This window comes from Chiloscyllium plagiosum, chromosome 19, assembly GCF_004010195.1.
Source record: "Chiloscyllium plagiosum isolate BGI_BamShark_2017 chromosome 19, ASM401019v2, whole genome shotgun sequence".
NCBI classification, from domain to species: Eukaryota; Metazoa; Chordata; class Chondrichthyes; order Orectolobiformes; family Hemiscylliidae; genus Chiloscyllium; species Chiloscyllium plagiosum.
This window is the reverse complement of record NC_057728.1, coordinates 20491593-20518359: the sequence shown is the minus strand read 5'-3', so window position 1 is coordinate 20518359 and position 26767 is coordinate 20491593. Positions and strand designations below refer to the sequence as shown.

The following is a 26767-nucleotide window of genomic DNA, read 5'->3' as shown; positions in this document are numbered from 1 at the left end:
TTATCTCAGTCCCAACCCTCGGACTCAGCACCGCCTTCTTGACCTGCAATCTTCTTCCCGACCTCTCCGCCCCCACCCCCTCTCCGGCCTATCACCCTCACCTTAACCTCCTTCCACCTATCACATTCCCAATGCTCCTCCCCGAAGTCCCTCCTCCCTACCTTTTATCTTAGCCTGCTTGGCACACCCTCCTCATTCCTGAAGAAGGACTTATGCCCGAAACGTTGATTCTTCTGTTCCTTTGATGCTGCCTGATCTGCTGCACTTTTCCAGCAACACATTTTTAAGCTCTGATCCCCAGCATCTGCAGTCCTCACTTTCTCCTAAAGAAGTTGAGACTATACATAACTGTACACCTTGTGCTTTTAAAATTGTTAACATAACTGAACTAGTTAAAATAGAGTGTAGTTATTGGAATTCATATGTTCTTTACATCTGTAGTGAAGAAAAAAAGGAAAAGGAATTGGAGCTGTGGCAGAGAAAGCATAGGACTGGAAGGAAACTAAGTCAGATGCATAATAATAACTAAGATCAAGTTTTTTTTCCAGTTTCAGCAGATGAGCTGACATTTTAGTCATGTCAAGCCCATCAAAATTTTGAGACAAACAGAAAAATCTCTCAAGAAAATCAGCTGGCTGGGTCTTGCTAGAAGTACATAATCGTATTCTTAGAATTGCAACCATGTTTGTCAGCTTTAGCATGCATGGATCATGTTTACAACATGTTTAAAAATCTTTGAATCTGTATTATAAAGGAAAAGAGCAGGTGAGTTTTGTTTTTATCACCGTCGTTATTTTTACTGCTGTTGTTAATGAACTTTTGTTTTATTTTATTGTTTAAACAAAGACTTCAACACTGTGTGCTTATGTTTTAGTACAGTATCATGTTAGTTAAAAACTAATTATTACCTATCCAGTCAGATCCCTTCTAGGAATATGATCTGTCTGGTATAAACATCAACTGGACATTCCCTGATAACAATTGGGGCCATGAGGTCAATTTGGGGATTATTTGGGTTGTTTGAATTAGTAACTATGAATGCTGTTGAGACATGAATGTGGGGAAATGTGTTGCACAACATTTGAAGATGGCTTTGAATGTTGCGAAGAGTTTTGTGGAAGTGGAAGATGTAACAGCGGATTATTTAAGATATTTGATTAAAGCTAAACTGAAGGATTTAACAGATAAATACAAGATAGAAGTAAAAGCAGGGTCTTGTAAGGATGAGAAACTTCACATGATTGTACAACAATTAGAAAGTTTGGAGAATGCAAATCTGAAAGTTGGGCTCCTATCATATATGTGTAGTACTGAGCATTTGGATGCACTTCCAAGAAAAGCAATGACCCCACACAAATGGTCAAGGTTGGTAAATCTATCTTCAAATAACATATTTCCTCATTCACCAGTTCTTCACTCACCTACTGAAAGCCTCTATCATGAATTGAAATTAATATTTATATACCTCACCTCAAAGTCATCTACCTAGTCCTGCTTCAAATCTCCTTTCCACATGTCTCAGACTGTACACACTGCAAATTATGCAGCAACCATATCAGTCAAAGGCAATGCGTCACACTCAGTCACAATTACTGACTTTTGGGCGGCACGGTGGCACAGTGGTTAGCACTGCTGCCTCACAGCGCCAGACACCCGGGTTCAATTCCCGCCTCAGGCGACTGACTGTGTGGAGTTTGCACGTTCTCCCCGTGTCTGCGTGGGTTTCCTCCGGGTGCTCCGGTTTCCTCCCACAGTCCAAAGATGTGCAGGTCAGGTGAATTGGCCATGCTAAATTGCCCGTAGTGTTAGGTAAGGGGTAAATGTAGGGGTATGGGTGGGTTGCGCTTCGACAGGGCGGTGTGGACTTGTTGGGCCGAAGGGCCTGTTTCCACACTGTAAGTAATCTAATCTAATCTACTCTCCCTTGCAAGGTAAATTGGTGCCGAACTGAAGGTTGCAGCAGTTAACTAGGGAGGGGGGACAAATATGCCTACCCATCCTTATATCTATGGAGGAATTGGAACTTGCTATAATTACAATGAAATCATTAGGCTGTGGTCAGTGATTAGAGTGGTGCTAGAAAAGCACAGCAGGTCAGACAGCATTGGAGGAGCAGGAAAATTGACTTTTCAGGGCTAATGAAGGGCTTTTGCCTGAAACATCGATTTTCCTGCTCCTCCGTTGCTGCCTGACTTGGTGTGCTTTTCCAACACCACTCTAATCTTGCCAGTGATGACACAGTCTCTTCTGATTATAAGCTGTAGATGTCATGAATTCGTATATTTTGCTTTCTGCTCATCCTTTCACAACACTACCCTCATGCCTGTTCCTTTTCAGATTCCCAAGAACTACAACCTGACCAAGAATTGATGGGAGCAAAAGCAGTGGAACGGCAGCAGTACAATGAAGAAACATTGGCCTGAATTTTATGACATGGGGAGTATTGAGCAGCTCAATTGAAAACAATAATGAACATTAGGGCTTTTAAATACTGACTCTCACACAGGAAGCACTTATGTGGGAAGTTTAAAACTTTCAATTGACAGTTTTAATTCCCAACGATAGGGTGTTCAGGTGACCAGAGCCACTGGAACCTATGCTATTTGGGCTATACTTACTTTACTTTTTAAAAAACATTTACCAAGAGCCTTTCCAAGCAGATATAATGCCTGCTGAGAAGGACAGCCTTCAATAAATCAGCTTGAGTCCCAATGCACTGCATCACCACAGTAGCCCCTATACAGCTCACCCCATCCAAACAATGTTCATCCCCTTCAGACAATGTTTGCAGACCACTGAACCCATCCATTGCCAAAGTCCACCCACCTCTCAGCTATGTCGGTCCTCTTCCAATAACATTCAACTCCAAGTCTCCCAAATCATCTCTGGAATCCATGGCTCCTGTCAGAGCAATATTGAACCTCATAGAATCACTATACATTTTAGATACTTCCATGGGTAATCAGGATCCTTAGGTAGGATGTATGACATAAGCTTTTGACTTATACACAGCTACACACCTCCAATATTGGCCATATACCATCTGCATTCTCCTTTATTTTTCCACAATTTTTTTCTAAGAATTTGGACAAATAATGGTTCGAAAAGATTGTCCCAATCTACCTCCTGAACATTACTTATGCTAAATCAATGTCTAAAGATGATGCTGTTTAGTACAGCAGAGAACTTGCTGTCTTGCTGTATGTCACAATCTTTATGCCATATGGCCTTTTAAAAGCTGAATCCTACTCAGCTTGCAAACACTTACAAAGCTCTGCTGATTGTTGCTTGGTTTCTCAAAGATTGAGCATTGAATAGTGGTCACTGACTCATTGACAGCAACCAGCCTCTCATTGACCTGCAGCTCTATGAAGTGGAAATCCTGTCTCCAGAATATAAACAACTGTGAGGCAACTGCTTTTCACTTGGACAGGATCTCTCACCTGACTTTTCAACCAGGGTAATTCTGGACAACAGTAGCCCATATAATTTAGCCAAATGACTGGGCATTGGAGCTCAGAATGAAGTTTGGGAAATTGTTTGCTGCCATGTAAGCTCAGATTGTCGCTACTATTGCTGCAGTCACCAGTGTGCAAAGGGTCTTACAGGATTGTACAAAGGTCCAGCAATCGATCCAGTAGCATATTTCTAGGATTACTTAACCACTACCATGTTGGAATGGCAGTGGCTTAGTGAAATAAGGATCTGTTGCACTCAGGATGACAGCATTCCTACTCCCACCAATGTCTCTCCACCAGTGATCTTGCTGTTACTTGCTCCATTTGCCAACCATCCTAGACTGCTGCTGTGCATGCTCAGGTTGTATTGTTTGAAACCTTCTCAAGTCCAAAGCTATTTTATATCATCTTGCAATGCCACCTGCAGTCACCCTCACTGAAATCTGGCAGGCTTTCACCAGGTATGCTGTTCCTATTGGGTAGGAGCACTAGGCCAAGCAAAAACAAATGGAAGATGGGGACTAATCATTTGCACAAGAGCAATTAGTTGACTTTTCTTTTCAACATTAGATAGCTTGATTGATAATATTAGTTTGGAATGTCTGTTTGTGCTGGCTTATTCTTTCATATTGTAGCCAAGTGGTGCCAGGATAGTCAGAATTGAGGGAAGGCAAGATGTGAAATTGGTGGCGAATGGGTTTTGGAGTCATTTTCACCAGTGCTGTAGTTAAGACGAGCAAGGGATAGACAGGTCAGCAGGAAAGGAAACAAAAACAGAAATTGCTAGAGAAACTCAGCATGTCTGGCTGCATCTATGGAGAGAAAGCAAAATTAATATTTTGTGTCCAGTGAACCTTTTTCAGAACTGTAGCTACGAGAGGGTTGGTATATATGCTGAAGATGTGGTGTGGGAACTGGGGAGGAGTAAACAATAGGTGGAGATGGCGCCAAGAGAGAGAGAACAAAAATTGGGCAGACAAAGAATGGTTAATGGTCAGCCTGGGAGAATCAATGGCTACTATGGGGACTACGAGTAGCTGACAATATGTTGGTTGTGGTAGCAAACCATGTGATGACAAGGCCTGGTGTGTGGGAGTTGGGGGAAAGGCATGGAGGAAGGTGCTCAGGTCACACAATTATTGAATTTGATATTGAGTCCTGAAGGCTGTAGGGTCCCCAAGTGGAAAATGAGATGCTGTTCTCCCAGCTTGCATTGAAGTACTGTAGTGGCCAAGGAACAGGGTGGTCCATTGAAGTGACAGGTAACTGGAAGCTCAGGATCATTTTTGTGGACAAAATGTAGGTATTCTGCAAAGTGGTCGTCCAGTCTACATTTCCTCTCCCCAATGTTGATTAGACCACATTGTGAGCAATGAAAACAGCAGATTGAGTGAACTGCAGGTAAATAGCTACTTCACCTGAAAGGTGTGTCTTGAATCTTGGATAGTGAGGAAGAGGAAGTAAATGGGGAGGTGTTACCTGTGATTGCAAGGGAAGGTGCCATGGGGGTCTTGGGAGTGGAAGAGGAGTGGACCAAGGTGTTCCAGAGGGAACAGTCCCTGCGGAAGGCTGAGAAGGGAGGCAAAGGGTGGTGTCTGATGGTGGCACCCTGCTGGAGGTGGCAGAAATGGTGGCTAATGGTCCTTTGGATGCTGATGGGGTTATAAGTGAGGAGTAGAGGAACCTTTCAGTGTTGTGGGAGAGAGCAGAAGGGTCGAGGTGAATCCTTAGTTGAGGAAGAAATGGACATGTCAGAGGCACCCTTGTAGATGCTGGCATCATTGGAACAGATGCAAGAGAGATGGAGAAACTGGGAGAATGGAAGGTAGTATTTCTAGGAAGCCAGGTATGAGGATGTATAGTCCAAATACTTGTGAGGGTCAGTGGGTTTATAGTGGATATTGATGGCCAACCTATCCCCAGAAATATAAATAGAGATGTCCTCCTATCTATCCCTGACCATGATCCTATCATTGAACACTAGGCTGACTTTCAACAGCAATCTCTGTTTTTGTTTCTGATTTTCAGTAGCCATACTTCTTTGGTTTTGTTTGATCCAGTAAGGAAGGGAATGCGCTGATTGCCTTGTCCTCAACTTGCCATGGTATACTAAGCGGCAAAGGTTGGAGAGGTTGTGCATCATGCAGCAGACCACAACAAATCAGAACAAATATTTTGGTGAATATTGCAAAGATCCTCAAGAATGATCCAGGTAGTGGGAAATATTCCTTAAATATCCAATGGTCTATGCCATGACATTTGATATTGTACCATTACTTTTATTATCATGTTGGCCATGTGTACATGGGTTGGGCACCAAAGTAATTAGCCAGGGGTTAGCAAGGAGCCCATGTCATCCATCGCCACTTTCTGGTTGTCCATAGTGGCTCAAAAACACCTGACACAATGGACTGTTGCAGAATTATCACTGCTGCCAGAATACTGGATGTTGACATTTGTGATTTCCTTCCTTTGGTCATATACCATTAGACAGTAAGCAAATGGAATCTCTTCTGTACTTCAAAGTCATTTGCAATCCTTGCAAAGTGAAGGGTGTGCACTCTGACATATGATATCATGTCAGCAATGCTGGCAACCTTAGTCTGTCTGCTTCTTCAGACTAAATGTATTTTGCATACATAGCGCAGTGATTTCCCCCCACCCCCACCACACACACACACAATAAATACAGGAATGTCAAACATGGGAGGTGTTTGTAAATATCATCTGTCCCAAGAAATAACAAGTCATGTTTAAATTGTCATTGGCAATTTCATCCTCATTCTGCTGCAAGGTTACAAAAAGTGGCAATTTCGGTGATGAAGCCACACAAAGTACTGTTTCTCACTAAGATTGAGATTGAAAGAATTGCTTCCAGAAGACCTTGTGGCAATTTAGTCTTCTGGTGAGAGTCTTTCTTCCTCTCCTCCTCTCTCTTTAAAGAGCTTATCCAGATCTGCTGTCAAGTTGCAACCCAAGAGGGAAGTAAGCAGTCAGATCAGAATTCTTGAAATCAGGACCAATTCCTCAAGCTCTTGTTAAAACCAGCTCTTGGACCCTTAGTAACTTCAAAGCAGTAAAACCCACACTTCTACAACTCAGCAAAGGTCAGTAAAAATTAATCAGCAAGTAACATGAAAGTCATGAATGATTCTTTTAATTTGTGTGTGTGTGTGGGGAAGAGATATATTTTCCTGAACAACCTGTTCAGATATGTTATTACACATCTCTGGTCAGGTGCGACTTGAACCCAGGCCACCTGGCTCAGACGTTCGTGTTGCACTATCGCAGTGCAACACTAACCCTTTGTTGGGGAGGCACTGCTAATGCATGATATATTCAGCTGTGTGGGGTTAAGACTGAATATTCGCTTAAGCATTCAAGTTGACTGCTGGCGGGGAGTCTGGTGGTAAAGACCTGGGTTCAAGTCTTATCTATTCTGGAGGTTGTCATCGTAACATATCTGAACAGGTTAATTAAAAGTAAGTACAGTCTGGGGATAGGGGTGGATATTATATTGCCAGCATCAAGTTATGAAGTGACTGCTACCTCAACCTTCCGACTCTTATACGCTGCTCTCTCGGTGGCAAAGCACCAACTCGATAGCAAGTGAGGCCTGTACTAACTACACTGCGCCACACATTACCTGTACTCCACAACCATCTGATGAAGGAGCAGCACTCCGAAAGCTAGTGCTTCCAAATAAACCTGTTGTGTGATTTTTTAACTTTCCACACATTACCCGTTTGGTTATGGGCTACCTTTCCTCTCACCAGAATAAGCGGAAACATCTAATTGGCGGTCACTTAAATGTTGCGCCACTAGCCTCTGACGATCACTTAATTGTTCATCGAGCCTCTTGTAACTCTCACTCCCGGCACCGCCGCTTCTCGTTTCTCAGCGCTCGGGGGGCGCGCACGCTCCTGCGTCATGACGTCAGCCACTGCAACGGGCAAGATGGCGGTGAGCTGTGAATGTGTTCCTGAATTAACCGCCCGCCTCAAGGAATTAACTCGAGACTGTCAAAAGGAAGAGTTGGCGCTGGTTTCCATGACACCGATCCAGAGTTTGACCATCGCGTTCAAAGAACAGCGTAATAGGTGCGTCAGTTAGTGTTTGAACTGCATTTGGGCTTAGGCTTCAATTAAAATGCAGCCGTCTGACTAATGAGTGCCTTCAGTGAGGCTTTTGGTTTAAATTAATTAAACTTTTACCGATGCGTTTACCCAGAAAAGTTTATCTTTCGGTGGAATGTCGTCATCTATGAATATGTTCACCACCCTCCTGCTCATGTCTTATGTTACACGTTCAGTTTCCATAGAAAGTCTTCGGGAAAAATTGTCTGGATGGCATCATTCGCGCTGAAATTGTATCACACAAGTCGCCTCACTGCCACAGAAGATCTCCTTACCACTCACCTCTCACTTACGGAGTTCCCAGTTCAAACCCTATTCCAGAGCTTGCGTGTCGAAGTCAAAGTTGACACATCAGTGCAGTTTCTACTGTATTGCACTGTTGGAGATGCCAACTTTTGGATGAGACGTCAAACTGAATGCCTATCTGCCTGTTTTGGTGCATTTAAAATGTCCCGTGGCGTTATTTTGAGGATGAACTGCGGAGTTATTCCCAGTTTCCTGATTAATGTTTATCCGTATTCCCCACTACAAATCATAGATTATCTGGTCATTATCATTTTGCTGTTTGAGTCATAAACGTTATGAAATACAGTGGTGTGTTTTTGGTATGGATACAACTGCAACAGAAATAGTTATTTGAAGATTGTGACTCTTAAAGTTGAGTCACCTTTCATTCTCCTTCCTCAACATTTATTCACATTTAGGTTTCTAAAATAAACCTTTGTTTTTCCAACAAAACTAATGGCAAAGTAATGTACCAAACACAATTGTTGGAAAATGAAGTTTAACAAGATTTCTATTCTTATGTTAATTCTCCTGATAAAATTGAATTTTTATTTGATTTCAGGATTACAAGTATTACAGAGACTACATGCACGTAGATATATGTAGTGCCTTTATCAAAGTAAAAGGCCCCAAGTTGCTTCAGAGATTTTATCATCAAATAAAATCTGATGTTAAATTGTATTAGGATATGTGAGTAAAAACTTAATCAAAAGGTAAATTTTAAGAAGAGACATGTAGAGAGGTGGAGGGAATTCCTGAGACTAGGTCTTGGGGACCTGAAATCACAACCTGAATGATGTAGTTAAGAAGGTTAGGGCTGTGCAAAAAGCCAGATTTGAAGGAAGGTTATAAAGAAGACATGTGATGAGATTTTGGATGGAGTTTTAAACAGAATGCAAATCTTAAAAGTGATGTGGCCAAATCATGAGATATTTGTATTTGCCTAACACTTACATTATGTACAATTAGGCATAATTATTCCCTTTTTAACAGCACTGTGAGCAATACCTACACCAAATGGACTGCAGTATTTTAAGAGGACAACTAATTACCACCTTCTCAAAGGAATTACAGATGGGCAATAACTGCAAGTCCAAGCACTGAAGTCCAAACTCATTGATTCAAATAAATTCCTAATAGCTTGCTGTAATTGTATAACTTTGTCTTATATAAGTGTACCCAAGTCTCTGATGTCAACCTCTACAAGTATCTCAGCATTTTTCGAAAGCATCAGCTTTTCAACCAAAGTGAATAAATACGCACTTCTCCACGATATAGTCCATCTGCTGTCTTGCTCTAAACTTACTTAATCTGTTTATTTCTCCTCTTCAGCCACTTTGAGTCTTCTCTACAGTGTACCTTTTTACCCAGCTTTGTATTATCCTCAACACTACTCTCTCTTCACCTAAATCATTAATAAAGATATATTTCAAATGGTAAAAGAATAGAAGAGAATCAATCTACCCATTCGATTCTTTTGCATTCTATTCATGTGCTTGTTTTGGAAGTGCTACAAAAGAGGTGCTTTTCCTCTGTTCGGTATTTAGTATTTGTTTCCTGGAAATCCTGTTTTTGCTTTTTACCATTCTTTCCCAATTGGCTCAAAATTACATTAGAAACAAATCAACACTAGTAATAATGAATGTAAGTAGGTAGAAAATAGATAGCTAAAAGGTCCATGTATTGACTGAATGAGTCAGGAATGCATACAGATTTAGAAAAAATCAATTCCATTTATTTTTAGAAAAATACATGTCCTATAATCCATAGCTATTTCTGATATCGCAATTTAATGTTTTATAGTTTAATAAAATGTACACATTTAATTGTATTTTGCACTACCCTAATCGAGTTTTACTTCATTAAAGTTTATGTCAAGACTTAACCTGTAACAAACTTTTGTTTTGGATATTTTCCTCAAAACAAGTGAAAGGAGTTGCTGACCACATGTGTAATCTAAGCTGGTGTAGTTATTTTAGAATTTTTCCAGAATTCATTTATGGGCATTTCTGACTTACAGTGGCAAGTTGTTTCCTTCATTATGTAAGAAATTGAATGTATTTTCTTTTCTCCAAAAATATTCAAATAAGTTGGAACTTGAATTCTCAAACTTTATCAGGGGTAAGGTTCACAATTAAAGTTTTGCTACAGGTAAACTACATTTACAATGAACATGTCTGGTAAGTATGTCCTTCCAGTCACTTTACTATACTGTATGCTTATTTTGTGTAATTTGCCAATTCACATCATATCCCTGCACTGGGGCATTGAGAGTGTGTTTGCAGCCTATTCTCTAATGGCTATCTCATTGGTCATTGCCACAAAATGCAGTCTCTCATTCGTTGATGCTGATTGAAGAATTTCCTTGTGATCATCAAATAAAGCCATGGGATTTATTATGTCCATGTAAACAGAGGCTTCTTTTGTCCTTTTGTTAAGTCCTTGCATTAAATTGACTTCCAATCTTTTCTTCAGCCAAGTTATCTGAATTTTAGCCTGTGATGTCAGTTTATTATCTCGATTTCAATGGAAAGTTCCTTGTTGAGTCTTAAGCCTTACTCAGATCCAAGAACACTTTTCCTTTAGATAGTGTGTCCAGTTTTTCTCTTATTTCAATAGCTCTGAATGGGTCATATGTAGTGCAAGTAATCTGTTTCGTCTTTCTGAAGGTGTCAAACCATGAATGTGAAGCTGTTGTAATTCAAATCTTTAGATATTTTGCTGCCTTAAAATGTACACTTAATTTTCAAAGAGTAATTCTAGTTCTAATTTCGTTCTTGTGTCCTGTTTAATTGATACATGTAAGCTATTTCAATTTTTAAAGCAAAAAGACACTTATTTTAAACTTTTGCTTTGAATGCAACAAAAAGTTGGCATAGGAATAGTTCAGTTTGGATCTTTGCTTAATGATTAATGAGATTTAATGCTTTGATTAATGGTATTTTCTCTAAATTGTAGCTGTGTTCTCACATTTAGCCATATTAATTAAGTAAACTAAAATATATTGTAAAAGCAAGGTATATATTTTAAACACACATTTAAAATAATGTCAGTAAGTTTGTTTCAATGGATGCTGTTGATTGTGTCAGATTTCCAGCAGTAAGTTTTGTAGTTGAACTCATTTCCTTCCATTTATTTATTTTTGCTGAGAAATCAAAACTGATATAGATACCTTCCTTCAACTAATGTTACTCAAGCATGCAATGAAGTTCTATATTTTATAACTTGATTTATTTAATTTAACTGCGTGGGGCACTCCTAAAATGAGAATTGGAATTAAGATAGTGTTCATCTAAATTTCAGGCTTCCCAATTTGATAAAATGAAAATGTATTTTGCTGTAACTTTAAGATCTTGACTCCCAAATCATCCTAAAATTTCCACATTTGTGTACAAACATTTTCAATGCTTACTTTATTGTGACCTGAATTAATTTAACTTGTTTAAAAAGCTGTAGGCAGAATGGCAGCTATTTCGAGTTGAGAGGGTGGTGTCTGCAAAATAGAAAGCATTTTCAAGGAAAGGTTCAAAGATAGGATGCAACTCACTTGAAAAGATTTATATGTTAATATCTTCGATGTCTTTGGAAACTAAAATATGTATGTAGATTGACACTTTATTGAGCATGTGTTGCTGGAAAAGTGCCAGCAACACATTTTCAGCTCTGATCTCCAGCATCTGCAGACTTCACTTTCTCCACTTTATTGAGCATATACATTATATAAGAAATCATTGGTTATGGTTGAAGGTTTTCTTTGGCATTCTGAGAAATATAGATTTTATTTCACTGCTTAATGTTCAATATGGAATTCATTGATTTTCCTTAAGGCTCAAGCTGAATAATAGTTAATTTATTTTTTCATAGCATATGAGTCTTGTATTTATTGCTCATCTTAAGTTGCTCGTGAAATGCTGGTGGTGAACTGTCATTAGTAAGACATTCAAACTTTAAAATTAGATTTAGCTTTGCTAAAATTGCTACTTACACCAATGGAAAAAAAATTCTCAAAAGTCTCAACTTACTTTCTTTATCCATCTTTGTGCCCTCAGGAAATTTAGCAATCATTCCTTCGGTTGCTTCACCTAAGTCATTTATATAAATTGAATCTCTGGCACCATTGTATACCATTGTCACATCTTGCCAACCAGAAAAAGACTCTTTTAGATCTACTACTTTGCTTACCAATCTTCTACCTGTGCAATATGTTACTCTCTACACTATATGTTCTTATTTTCTAAACTAACCTTTATGACACATTTCTCTAATGTCTTCTGGAAATCTAAGCACGCTACATCCACAGGTTCCTGTTATTCAGAGAATGCATTACTTCTTCAAAAACTTTGATAAGTTGGCTCGATATGATTTCCCTTTCACTAAACAAAGGGATGCTGCCTGGTTACCTTCATCTTCTCTAAGTGCTCGGAGATAACATTTTCATTAATCACTTCTAACATCTTCCCTATGACAGATGGTAAGGTAGCTGGCCTGCAGTTTTCTCCTTTGTCTTGTTTCCTTTTGAAATAAAGAAGTTACACTTGCTATTTTCCAATCAAATTGAGCCTTCTTTGAATCTAGGGAATTTTGGAAAATAAATCCAATTTTTCAACCATCTCACCAACCACTTCTTTTAAGAGTCTAAGATGAATAATTGTCAGTCCAGAGCTCCAACTGTTAACTCAGTACCATTTCCCTAGTGATTTTAATTTTCTTGCATTCCCCTCTTCCATTTACAGCTATTTCTGGGATGTTATTTGAATGCTGTACAGTGAAGACCAATGTAAATAAAGTACCTGTTTGATTCATCCACCATCTCCTTATTTCTATATTAATTCCACAGATTCTGACTATTAGGTGTCTATTAAAAACTTTGTTTTTAGCTAGCCTTTCTTGTACTCCAATGTCATCATCTTGACTAATCATTGTTAGTCATTCTTTTCTGTTTTTGTATTCTGTCCAACCTCCTGACCTGCCATCCATATTTGTGCACTTAGAACTTTTCTTTAAGTTTGACACCATCATATTTTTCAGTTAATTATGAATGGTAGGCCCTCTCCTTGGAATTTTTCTTCGTGATTGGAAAACCTCTATACTGTGTATTCTGAAATATCCCCTTAAGTGTCTGCTAAGGCTCCTCTATTGATGTATCCTTTAACAAAATTTACATTCACTTTCTCTAGCTCTGCTTTTACACCCTGACAATTGCCTTTATTTAAAATTAAGATTGAAAATACTTTTATTTTAATGTAAAATTGATTACTATTGTGATAACTCTTGCATAGAGGTGCCTTCATTGTGAGGTAATTATTCTCATTGCACAGTACCAGGTCTGGAGTAACCTACTCCCTGGTTGGCAGTAGAATGTGCTGTCTAAGAAACTGGCCCAAAAACCTTCTATGATCTCCTCACGTAGTTAACTTTTGTTCATCTGATCTTTTTCAGTCAACATGTAGATTCAAGATCCCCATGATTATCCGACAAACTCCTCCTGTAACTGTACACACAAGTGATTTATTGCCTTTATTGTTTTTCATCTTTATCCAAATTACTGTTCTGATGAAAGACCATCAATCTGAAATATTAACTCTTTATCAGCTTGGATGGCATCTCACCTAAGTATATCCAAAATTTTCCACTTCTATTTTTGTACTTTCCTGTGTTACTGTGTGCCATGAATTACTGTATGGTTACAATAATCCCAGACACTGTTGCGGTGTCCTTGTGCAGGAGCTGAGGTGGACCTGTACATAATCTATTTGTCCAGACAGGAGTGATCTGAGCAACCACGGTCACTCCACATGTCCAGAAGATTTGTTTGTTGAACTTTGAGATGCATTGGAACTGCAGTGTGATTGTCGAGAGCAATTTTAGTTCACTGTTATTCAGTTATTTGCCTGAACATAGAATGTATATGACATACAGATTTTGTTTCTCTAACAGGAAGGAGGCAACACAACCTTTATTTGAAACTTTCGTAAACATCCTCACGGCACAGTTGACTGAGATAGAGGTATTCACTGACAATCCTGACAGTAACAGGAACAGACAACTTGAAGCTTGTTTGCGGCTCATTGCTGAGTGCTTCCGATGTCTTAGAAATGCTTGCATACAATGTGTAAAGAACCAGTCTCATGGAAGGTAATTAAAGCTAATGTTCTTTTTGTGATAGAATGTGATGTGCAATTTGTACAATTGTGTATGTTGCATTGGGAGACATATATGCTTGCGGTTTTAGATCAGAGCTCCTGATCTGACTTGCACTGTTGTGGGATAATACATAACAGAGACAGAAGTTTTCCCATAGAATAGATGAGACTTGCTGGGAACATTCATCTACTCTGCTTTCAGGTGAGACCCGGGAATAGCGCTGATTCCAGTGCACGGAGCATAAAAGCAAAGAAATGGGACTAAAAATACTATAGAGAAAAACTGTACCATTGGGTTGAGGAATGAAAAGCAGTTGTTCTCTCAATATTCCAAATTAAATTGAAGTTTCTTTTTAAGAGCTTATGCACATAATCATGAGCAATAGTTAAATGAATTTGTTAAATGTTCTCACTATGCACTGATAAATATAGAAACTAGGAGCAGAATTAGGCTACTCAGCCCCTCAAGCTTGCTCCACCTCTTGAGCATATTCTTGCTTTCTCCCCAGCGCCTTTGTTTCTTGAATGTATTCAGCGGCTTGGTCTACCTAGCTTACTGTGGTAGAGAATTCCACTTTTCATTACCCTTCGTGAAAAAATATTTTTCTTGTCTCCATCCTACCCTGTACCCCAAGTCTGTCCCCCCGATTCTAGACTCCCCAACCAGGCACAGCATCCTGCCTAGTTTGTCCAGCCTGTTAAAAAGTTTTTTTTATGTGTTGCACTCCCTCTGTGGCAAATGTATCCTTTCTTAGGTAGGAATAATAAAACTGCATGCAATACTCTAGATGTGGTCTCATCAAGGCCCTGTATAACTGCAGCAAGACATCCTACTTCTGAACTTAAATCCTTTTGCAATGAAAACCAGTTTACCAGTTGTCTTCCTGACTGCTTGTTTCACTTTCATGGATTGGTGTGTAAGGACACGCAGATTCCTTTGTACATTCATGTTTTCCAATATAACACAATTTAAATAACATGCTTTGTTTCTGTTTTGCACACTCACGTGTATATCCATTTGTACTGCATCTTTCAACTCAACCAACTTGTCTAAATCACCTTAAAGCCGCCTCAACGCAGCTCTCAATCCTACCCAGTTTTGTGTCAACAGCAAATGTGAAAATATGGCATTTAAATTATTATTCAAATCATTTATATAATCATGAATATGTGGGCCAAAACACTAATCCTTGAGGTCATTGCCTGTCATTCAGAGAAGGACCCATTTATTTCCACCCTCTACTTAGAACATAGAACAGTACAGCACAGGAACAGGCCCTTCGGCCCACAGTGTTGTGCCGAACATGATGCAAAATTAAACCAATTCCTTCTGTTTGTTGTTGGTCCATATCCCTCTATTCCTTACATATTAATGTGCTTTTCTAAATGTCCTTTAAGCACCCTTAAAATATGTCTTCGTACGGCACAGAAACAGATCCTTCAGTCCAACTCATCCATACTGACCAGATATCTTAACCTAATCAAGTCCCATTTGCCAGCACTTGGCCTATATCCCTCTAAACCCTTCCTATTCATATACCCATCCAGATGTCTTTTAAATGTTGTAATTATACCAAGCCTCTACCACTTCCTCTAGCAGCTCGTTCCATATACGCACCACCCTCTGCATTAGAAAGTTACCCATTAGGTCCCTTTTAAATATTTTCCCTCTCGCCCTTACCCTATGCCTTCCAGTTCTGGACGACTCCACCCCAGGGAAAAGATCTTGTCTATTTGCCTTATCCATGCCCTCATAATTTTATAAAACTCGATATGGTCACCTCTCAGTCTCCGACACTGTAGGGAAAACGGCCCCAGCCTTTTCAGGTTCTCCCTCTAACTCAAATCCTCCAATCCTGGCAACATCCTTGTAAATCTTTTCTGAACCCTTTCAAACTTCACAACATCCTTCCAATAGGAGGGAGACCTGAACTGCACACAGTATTCCAACAGTGGCCTAACCAATGTCCTGTACAGTCGCAACATGACCTCTCAACTCCTATACTCAACCCCGATTAAACTCCATCTGCTATTTCTCCGCCCATATCTGCAACTGATCTCTATCTTGCTATATTCTTTGATAACTTTCTATACTATCCACAATTCCACCAATCTTTGTCATCTGTAAACTTACTAACCCACCCATCTACATTTTCATCCAAGTCATATATCGGGATGCTTGCAGAACACCACTAGTGAAGGACCTTCAGCCAGAAAAACACTCATCACTACCCTCTGCCTTCTATGGGCAAGGCAATTCTGTGAATCCAAGAGGCCAAGTCACCATGGATGCAATGTATCTTAAGCTTCTGAATGAGCCTGACATGAGGAACCTTGTTGAAAGCCTTAGTAAAATCCATGTAGACAACAACCACTGTTCTACCCTTATCTTTGTCACCTCCTTGAAAAATTCACTCAAGTTAGTAAGACATGACCTTCCCCACACAAAGCCATGCTGACTTTCCCTAATTAGATCATGCTTTTCCAAATGCATGTAAATCCTATCCCTAAGAATTCTTTCCAATTGCTTCCTAACCACTGATGCGAGACTCACTGGACTATAGTATCCTGGGCTATCCCTATTTCCCATCTTGAACAGAGGTACAACATTAGCTACTCGCCAGTCCCCCAGGACCCCTCCAGTGTCTAGTGAGGATGCAAAGATCTTAGTCAAAACCCCAGCAATCTCCTGTCTTGCCTCTCTCAACAACCTGGGGTAGATACCATCGGGCCTTGGGGTCTTATTCACTTAATGCTCTTTAAGAGACTCAAAACCACTTCCTCCTTGATCTCAAAATACTCTAGCGTATTTGCATGCTCCACACTAATCTCACTATTCTCCGTATCATTCTCCTGGGTGATTACTGATGACAAGTACTCATTTAGGATCTCACTCACATCCTCTGCCTCTAAGCACAAGTTTCCTCCTTTATCTTTGAGTGGTCCTGTCTTCTCCCTAAGTTTTAGTTTGTTTTTAATGTATGTGTAGAATGCCTTGGAATTCTCTTTAACCCTTGCCAAGGTAATTTCATTGCCACTTCTTGCTTTTTCTAATTCCCAGCTTGAGTTCTTTCCCTGCTTTGTTTATATTCCTCACATGCCCTGTCTGATTTTAGCTTAATAAACCTTAGATGTGCTTTCTTTTCTTTTGGGAGTCAGAGCACAGCAGGTCAGGCAGCATCCGAGGAGCAGGAGAATCGACGTTTCAACCATAAGCCCTTCATCAAGAATGAGGCTTGTGGGTTGGGGCTGAGAGATAAATGGGAGAGGGGGCCTGTTGGGGGGAGGTAGCTGGGAAAGGAATAGGTGAATGGAGGTGAGGGAGAAGGTGGTAGGTCAGAGGGTGCAATGATGGATGGGTCCAGAGGACGGTGCTGAGTTGGAGGCTTGGGACTGGGATAATGGGGGGGGAGGGGAAATGAGGAAGCTGTTGAAATCCACATTTATTCCATGTGGTTGCAGGGTTCCAAGGCCGAATATGAGGTGTTCTTCCTCCAGGCATCGGGTGGTAATGGTTTGGCGATGGAGGTGGCCCAGGACCTGCAAGTCCTTGACAGAGTGGGAAGGGGAGTTGAAGTGTTCAGCCATGGTGTGGTAGGGTTGGTGGGTGTGGGTACCCAAAGATGTTATCTGAAATGTTCTGCAAGAAAGCATCCTATCTCCCTGATGTAGAGGTGACCACACCAGGTGCAACAGATGCAGTAGATAACATTGGTAGAGGTACATGTGAATTTCTCACGAATGCGAAGGATCCCCTGGGGCCTTGGATAGAGGTGAGGGGAGTGGTATGGGTGCAGGTTGTGCACTTCCTGCGGTGGAAGGGAAAGATGCCAGGAGTGGGGTGTGGGCTGGTGGTAGGTGTGGACCTGACAAGGGAGTTGTGAAGGGTTTTTGGAACACTGATAGGCGTGGGGATGGAAATATATCTCTGGTGGTGGGGTCCGTTTGGAGATGGTGGAAGTGGCGGAGGATGATGCGTTGTATGCAGAGGTTGGGGTGGAAGGTGAGGACCGGGGGGTTCTGTCCTTTGCTGCATTGGGAGGGGTGAGGTTCAAGGGTGGTGGTATGTGAAGTGGAGGAGATACGCTGGAGAGCATCGTCGACCACATGGGAAGGGAAGTTGCGATCATGGAAGAAGGAGGCCATCTGGAACTTTGGGGTTGGACTGAAGGGTCTGTTTCCACACTGAACATCTCTATGACTCTATGGTCATCCTGGGAACAGATGCAGCAGAGGCGGAGCAATTGGGAATTGGGATTTTTACAGGAGGTAGGGTGGGAGAAAGTGTAGTCTAGCTAGCTGTGGGAGTCGGGCTTGCACTATATGTCTGTGGTTAGTCAGTCGTCAGAGACGATGATGGAGAGGTCTGGGAAGGGGAGAGAGGTTGCCGAGATGGTCCAAGTGAATTTAAGGTCTGGGTGGAAGATGTTGGTAAAGTTAATGAACTGTTCACCCTCCTCATAGGAGCATGAGGTGGTGCCGATAAAGTCGTTAATGTAGCGGAGGAACAGGTGGGTGGTGTTGCCGGTGTAACTGTGGAAGATGGACTGTTCCATATATTCGACAAACAGGCAGGCATAGCTGGGTCCCATGACTATCCATTTGGTTTGGAGGAAGTGGAGGATTGGAAGGAGAAGTTGTTCAGGGTGAGGGCCAGTTCAGTCAGGTGGATGAGGATGTTGGTGGAAGGGTACTGGTTGGGATGGCGAGAGGAGAAGAAACAGAGCGCTTGGAGACCTTTTGTCGTGGTGGATTGATGTGTATAGGGACAAGATATCCAGGATGAAGATGAGGCGTTGGAGGTTGGGGAACCAAAAATCTTGGAGGAGGTGAAGGGCATGGGTGGTGTCATGAACGTAGGTGGGGAGTTCCTGGACTAAGGGGGAACAGGACAGTATCTAGGTAGGAAGAGATGAATTCGGTGGGACAGGCACAGGCTGAGACAATGGGTTGACCGGTTTGTGAATCTTTGGAAGGAGGTAGAATCAGGCAGTGGGGTGTTCATGGACAATGAGGTTGCAGGCTGTGGATGGGAGATCCCCAGAGGTGATGAGGTTGTGGATGATCTGGGAGATGATGCTTTGGTGATGGGAGGCAAGGTCATGATCAAAGGGGCAGTAGGGGGAGGTGTCTGCGAGTTGGCTCCTGGCTTCAGCGTTTAGAGGTCTTTTTGAATTACTGGTCCTAATATCTACCTTGCCCTCAATCCCACCACTTGCTGACTTGCTGCTCTGGTTCCCAGCCCCTGCCAGTTTAAACCCTAGATTAAACCCTTGTGAATAGTAGTAGCAAACCTCATAAATCATGAATATCTGGGGCCCAAGCACTGATCCTTGAGGAACCTAACTAGTCACTGCCTGCCATTCAGAGAAGGACCCATTCATTTCCACCTTCTACTTCTTGACTGTCAACTAATTCTTGATTCATGCTAACATATTATCCCTTAACATTTGCCCTAAGTTTGCTGACTAACCTCTTGTGACAGATCTTATCTAAATCCATATATGCTGCATCTACTGGTTCTCCCTTACCTATGCTATTAGATAATCATCAAAAACTCCAGAAGATTTGTTAGCGTGATTTGCCTTTCATAAAACAATGCTGGCTTTGTTCAGTCCTGTTACGGCTTTCCAAATATTCTGCTTTCATGTCTTTTATGTTAGACTGTAGTGTTTTCCCCAGTACTGATGTTAGGCTTTCCGGTCTGTAATTCAATTTGTTTCCTTTTTTTAAAATAGTGGGGTTACCTTTGCCATTCTTCAATCTAAAGGAACTACTCCAGAGTTCATAGAGTTTTGGAAAAAGACCTCTAATGCATCCAATATTTCCATGGCTGCTTCCTTTTGTACTCTGCTAAAGACGCAGAGTGAATGAATGAATTGGATTTGTTGACAAACTGGGTGTCCAGAGAGTGAAAATCATAGTATGATGCTAATATCGCACAGCCATACCAAAGTGGGGCTTCCGAGCCACATCTGTTCATGCCCAACATAGTGTTGATGATCGTAGTGCACACCGCCTTCTTACAAGATTGAGGACTGCCATTTGTATTGTGCTTGTGCAGTGAAGTCTAATGCAATATATACATGACATTTTCAGGGGATAAGTACCTGATTGGTAATTATCTATACTTTAATATCAAATTGGTTTCCAATTACATCATTTAGGAATTAGTTTGGTTAGAACTTCTATCTTTGCCCTTGGGAGAGAGAGGACCAGAGAGAGCAAGGAAATCCCAATCGAGCACAGATCAACAAGGCCATTTTTGCACATTTATCAGTAGAAAGTGAGATTTGAAAAGGAGCTGCAAATGCCAAGAGAGATGGTGTACGGAATGGAAGAATAAACTTGATCTGTAGACAAGCTGTCTATTTACAGAATGTAAACCCTAGTTATAAAAAGAAACTATGCTGGAGGAATTTGTTGCTCATGGATACAGTTTTATTTAGTTAACTATCACAGCTGCCTTTCAAATTAAGAACATTGTTACCAAATGGAATGTCTTAATTCCCACATTTCTGTCTCAACCCCGTTTGGAGGTAGTGATTAGTTCCATCTGTGTGTATCTAATTTTATTCATGTTGCTTGATTGGGTGTGTCATGTTGGGACAGTCTGGTTTTGATTGCCTTGTATAGAAGATTTGCATTGCCTATGAATGAGAATGATCCATTCAGACTGACTGAAAAGGTTAAGTATAGTATTGGATTAAAAGAAGAGACTTCTAGTCATAGAATCATACAGCATGGAAATGTAACATGTCCTTTGGTCCAACCAGTCCATGCCGACTATAATCCCAAATCAAACTAGTCCCACATCCTGCACTTGATTCATATACCTGGAAACATTTCTTATTCATGTACTTAACTAAATGTCTTGTAAACATTGTAACCGTACCTGCATCCTCCACTTCCTCTGGAAATCTGTTCTGCACACGAAGTATTCTCTGTGTAAAATGAAAATTCCCTGCATGTCTTTTATAAATCTTTCTCCTCTTATCTTAAAAAAAAATGCCCCCTAGTCTTTAAATCCCCCACCCTAGGAAGAAGACATCTGCCTTTCATGTTATTGATATCCCTCATGATTTTGTACACCTCTATAAGGTCACCTCCCAATCTCTTAAACTCGATTGAAAAAGGTCCCAGCCTATCCAGCCTCTTCTTGTAACTCAAACCCTTTATTCCTGGCAATATCCTGGTAAATCTTTTCTGAACCCTCTCCAGCTGACATGATCAAGGAGGCTAATAAACCTGACTTTTGGGAACATTCTGGAAGTCAACAAAGGATGATCAAAAAATTGATTTGAAGGTTAATAAAATGACCATATACTAACAAAACAACATTAAAAAGTGTAAGAGCTTTATAAGTATGTCAAATGAAATAGAACAGTAAATGAAAATAAGTGGGTTGTCCAGAAGTTGAGACTGGAACAATTATAATGGGGAATAAATAAATGCAGAGATGTTGAAGAACATACAGGAAAGCATATTAAATGATGTGGAAAAGCAATATAATGAGAATAAGGAATTTATAGTAGTTATTATTTGTAAAGAAAATGTATTGGAGAATTTACAGCTTGTTTTGCCATAACGCAACAGTTATGTTCCTCTGCAACCTTCAAGCTCAGCGAGCTAACTTACATACTTATCACCAACCTGAGCTACAAATCTTCTAAAACATCGCTAGCATTAAATAAAATCCAAATATCCACTATTATTCTATGTCTACATTGCTAGTTACATCCTCAAAAATGTCTATAAAAGCACATCAACTGCTGAGTTTTTTTGTACATTAGATTCTCTAAATGTTTTGTGCCAGGTACCTTAACAATGGATTCCAGCATTTTCCCGATGGAAAATGTCAGGTGTACAGCCCTGCAAGTTCCCAATTTTCTGTCTTTCTCATTTGTTGGAGATCAAGTTTAAATTGCTTAAATTTCAAGGAGGAATGCTAGGAAATGGTAAAATTATATTAAGTAATCAAAGTAAATTAAAGTTACCCTAACTTTTAACTGTAAGTGTATTTATTTTAATGGTAACAACTAGTTTTCAGAGTTACAGAATGGCAAGTCAGCTGGGACAAGTGGAGCATACTTTCAGTGATGTGTGTGAAATCATGGACACACTGATATCACAGAAAAACACATCTGCAGGAAGTGTTACCAGCTACGTGTGCTTAAGCTCTGGGTTTTGAAGCTGTAACTGGAGTCATTATTGTGCATCCAAGAGGCAGAGGACTACGTGGATAGCACCTATAGGGAATACACACTTTAAATTAGAAATGTCCAGAGCGGAGGGAATGAGTGACTGCAAGGCAAATGAAAAAAGCTGGGCAGATAGTGCAGGAGTTCCCGCAGTCTACCATGCCTGTCAATTGATATTTTATTTTGGAAACTAGTGATGGTGATGGTTCCTCAGAGGGGTGGAGAAAGATAAAGCTTGGAAGGTCAACAGCAATAGGGGATTCAAGGAATCCAATAACATTTCTGCACCATGGAACCTGACTCCAAGATGGTCTGTTGTCTCCCCAGTCAAGAATGTTGGAGAGCAGTCATAGGACATCTTTCTCTGGGAAAGGATTAGCCAGAGGTTGTGGTCCACAGTGGTATCAATGACATAAGTAGGAAGTAAGATGAGGTCTTTGAAAGAAGAATTCAAGGAATTAGAAAGGAAATCTAAAAGTAGGGTGCAAATGCAGTGATTTCATGCTACCCTTGGTGCCATGTACTAGTGAGTACAAGAACAGGAGGATTGATCAATTGAACACATGAAAGGAGAACATTAGATTTCTGAGGCATTGGAAACAACCTGAAGCAGGGGGCACCTGTGCAAACTGCATAGGTTATGTATTAAAGGGGTTGGGCTAATTTTCTCTCAGGAAAATTTGCTTGTGTTGTTGCAGTTAGTTTAAACTATCTTGCCATAGGAGATGGGAACCTGAGGGGTAGCCCATATTGGAACAGAGTTAAGCTGGTGACAAGAAATAGAAAAGCTGTAAGGAAGATTATAAGACAGGAGAAATAAAGCCAAGTGTTGAAGTATACTTCAAATGCAGAATGATATCAAAAATCAATGTCGCCATTTAGTCACAGAGATATACAGGGTACAGCATGGAAACAGATCATTTAGTCCAAGTCCTCCATGGTGATCGGACATGCTAAATACATCTGGTTCCATTTGCCAACGTTTGGCCCATTTCCCTCTAAACCCTTCCTTTTCATATATACCTCCAGGTGCCTTTTAAGTGTTGTAATTGTACCGACCTCCACCATTTCCTCTGGCAGCTCATTCTACACATCACCCTTTGTGTGAAAGGGTTGCCCTTTAGGTCCCTTTTTAAATCTTTCTCCTCTCACCTTAAACCTATGCCCTCTAGTTTTGGACTCCCCTACCCCAGGATAAAGATCTTGTCTATTTACCCTATCCATGCCCCTCATGATTTTATACACCCCTTTCAGGTCATCCCTCAGCCTCTGATGCTCCAGGAAAAATAGCCCCGCCTATTCAGCCTCTCCCTGTAGCTCAAACTCTTCAACCCTAGCAACATCCTTCTAAAAATGTTCTGAACCTTTTCAAGTTTTGTGACATTCTTCCTATAGCAGGGAGACCAGAACTGCGTACAATATTCCAACAGTGGCCTAACCAATGTCCTGTACAGCCGCAACATGACCTCCCAACTCCTATACTCAATGCACTGACCAATAAAGGCAAACTTACTAAACTGGTATCCTATCTACCTATGCCTCCACTGTCTAGGTACTGTGAACCTGCACTCCAAGGTCTCATTGCTCAGCAACACTCCTCAGGACCTTACCATTAACTGTATAAGTCCAGTCCTGATATGTCTTTCTAAAATGCAGTGCCTCACATTTACCTAAATTAAACTCCACTTGCCACTCTTTGGCCCAGTGGCCAGTCTAATCAAGATCCCATTGTACTCTGAGGTAACCTTCACTGTCCGCTACACTGCCAATTTTGGTGTCATTCGCAAATTTACTAACCATACCTCCTATGTTCACTTCCAAATCATTTATATAAATGATGAAAAGCAATGGATCCAGCACCGATCCTTGTGCAATAATAATTTCACTAAAGATCCTCAGACAGTACCTTCCAAACCTATGATCACTTTCATCTAGATGGGCAAGGGCAGCAGATACATGGCAACACCACCACTTCAAGTTCCCATCCAAATCACTTACCATCCTGACTTGGAAATATATTGCTGTTCCTTCACTGTCACTGGATCAAAATCCTGGAATACCCTCCCTAGTGGCATTGTGGGTCAACCCATAGCAGGTGGACTGCGGTGGTTCAAGAAGGCAGCTCACCACCACCTTCTCAAGGGCAACTAGGGATGGGCAATAAATGCTGGCCAGCCACTGACACCCACATTCAACAAATGAATAAAAAGAAATCTACAAGCGCAAATTGCGGTAAATGATAATACAACTGTCATTGCCACGTGGCCATATTTTTGCAATCGGGACTGGGAACTGGATATTTACGGATATTTTGCATTTAGGAAGGATAGACATAAAGGAAAAGGAGGCAGAGTTGTGCTGATAATACAAGATGGAATCAGAACATTAGCAGTGGATTCTTTCAGACCTGAAGAATAATAAATGGGATCTGTTTGGGTGGAGGTAAGAAACAGCAAAGGGCAACAGACATTGTTTAAAGTTATTTATAGGCCACTAAATATTAGTGCTATAAATCAGGAAATCAGAAGCTTGTAACATATGGACTGGAGAAATCAGGTGACTTCACTCCAGATAGACTGAGTAAATCAACTGAGCACCAAAGCTGTGGAGGACAAGTTTCTGGACTGTGTTTAGGGATGGTTTCTTGAACAGTATGTTTGAGGACATACTTTTAAGAGGATAACCTATTTTAGATTTAGTAGGATGTAATGGAAAGAGCTAATTGATAATTTTGTTTGTAAAAGAATCTTTAGGGATTAATAACCACACTGCCAGAGTTTTACATTGTTTAAAAATGAGGCGTGTCAGTCTGAAGCAAGGGTGTTACATCTGAACAAGGGAAATTGTGAAAGCAATGAGGCAAACATTGGCTGAGCTGAATTGGTAAAAATACATTAAAAGGCATGGCTGTATATAGTCAATGGAAGTATTACAGCAACTATGCATTTCTTTAAGATACAAACACTCAAAAAGGTCAGACAACTCTGGTTGACAAAAAAAGTTCAGAATTGTATAAAATTTTAAAAAGGCCCATAAAGTGGCCAAAAGTAGGAGTACACTTGAGGATTGGAAGTTTTTTTTTAAGAATACATCAAAGTAGGATGAAGTAAGTGGTAAAGGAAGAATAGAATATAGCTGTCAGACTCAATGTTCTCGTTGGTAGTTAAAGAGCGTGCATTCAAGGTCCTTGGAGATAAAACTTTACTGTTAGCTTCCATAATCTAAAGCACTTTTTCTAAATCTCATTAATGTGGAGAACATGTTGCAGTAAAATGAACCTTTAAAAGGTTCATAAAAATGGGAGTCAGCCATGCATGCGAGTAACAGTTTCACAAGTTATATTTATTGTCAATGGCAGTTGCATTAGTTAATCATTTTGAAGCTTCCAGGCTATTGAAATACATTGCATGTTTTATATGCTTGATGTTTGGTTATGAATTATATCCTTTAAAGCCTTGAACCTTAGTTGTCTCTCCACTAAATGCTTAATTTTGAGGGGAAAAAGTGTTGTTGCTATTATTAGTAAAAGTGAGCATTTTACAAGATTTATTTTAATAAAAAGGGTTACCTTTTCCTGCTGTGGCTAGGAGTAGTATCAACAGCTTTCATTTCATGCTGAAGTATGTTGATAATTTGAACTGTGGTAAAACCTTGACGTGAATCATTCTCAGGCCACCAACTCTCATTGAACCTCTGTTAGGTTGAGTGGGAATTTGGAGGTTATTTATGAACAATAGTACGTTATTCTTAACCACATGTGTATTGAATGTACCAATCAGCTCTACAGGATTTGATGTCAGAAAAGATGTTACAAATATTCACTTTCCTGTTTCTAATTTATCTAAAAGTTATTCCATAAATTATGTTGCGCCAAATGTTGTTTTAAGGGGGCTGTAAGAATAAACTCTAATGTTGAGAATAATGCTAAATATAATGTGTTTTTTAAAAAAAAACACACACACCTTCTGATGCACTGTTGGAGAGGGATTTTATAAAGGAGTCTTGAGTCCTATGTTTACTAGAACAAATCAATCTTTATTCAGAGCTCCTTACCAATGCAGTGTGGGAGAGGCCTCTGGAAACAGACTCCAAGGCATTCTAACTCTCCCAATAAAGTGCAGGATATTTGTATATTTCACGTTATAGTGATTATTTGCAACATTGATATCAGTGTCATCCACATCATGTAAATACACGATCAATGATGGGCAACTTCATGGACAACCGTAGGTATTTCCATGTTCTAATGTTTGCCAGGCATCCTGACCACAATTTTTCCTGCTATCAAGTCTCCCTCTTATCAGGAACATTCCCATACTGATATGATTCAATCATCCCTGCTAGCAAGATGGAGGTATCTCTTTTCTATCTGCAGCCGTTTATTTAAAGCAATTTATCTAAATTCCTTAGTGTTAGTTTGTTGGTTACATTTATAATTTTACTATACCTTAATGTATAATATGCAATAGCAATTACCCAAAAGAATCTTTTCCCCTTTTTAGCCATACTAAGTAACAAATTTTAAACAGGCTTGCTAAAAGGTT

General features: G+C 40.3%; 1 protein-coding gene and 1 long non-coding RNA gene across 10 annotated transcripts in view; both read left to right on the top strand.

Annotated features, from left to right (window-relative positions):
- The window catches only part of LOC122559574, a 13946-nt gene extending 8463 nt beyond the window's left edge, over positions 1-5483 (top strand). Inside the window, exon 3 of the long non-coding RNA XR_006314469.1 lies at positions 2338-5483. This is a non-coding gene — a long non-coding RNA (uncharacterized LOC122559574). The remainder of the gene's footprint in view (positions 1-2337) is intronic.
- A 1761-nt stretch (positions 5484-7244) lies between these two features.
- The window catches only part of atxn10 (ataxin 10), a 317949-nt gene continuing 298426 nt past the window's right edge, over positions 7245-26767 (top strand). For 3 of the 9 annotated variants that reach the window (XR_006314464.1, XM_043709265.1, XM_043709268.1), the window contains exons 1-2: positions 7245-7558; positions 13817-14014. Coding sequence is in view for 7 of the 9 variants with exons in the window: in XM_043709265.1 (XP_043565200.1) it covers positions 7389-7558; positions 13817-14014 (368 nt within the window). In the remaining 2 variants the exon portion in view is untranslated. The remainder of the gene's footprint in view (positions 7559-13816; positions 14015-26767) is intronic. The other 6 variants (XM_043709271.1, XM_043709272.1, XM_043709269.1 and 3 more) reach the window with 5 other exon arrangements.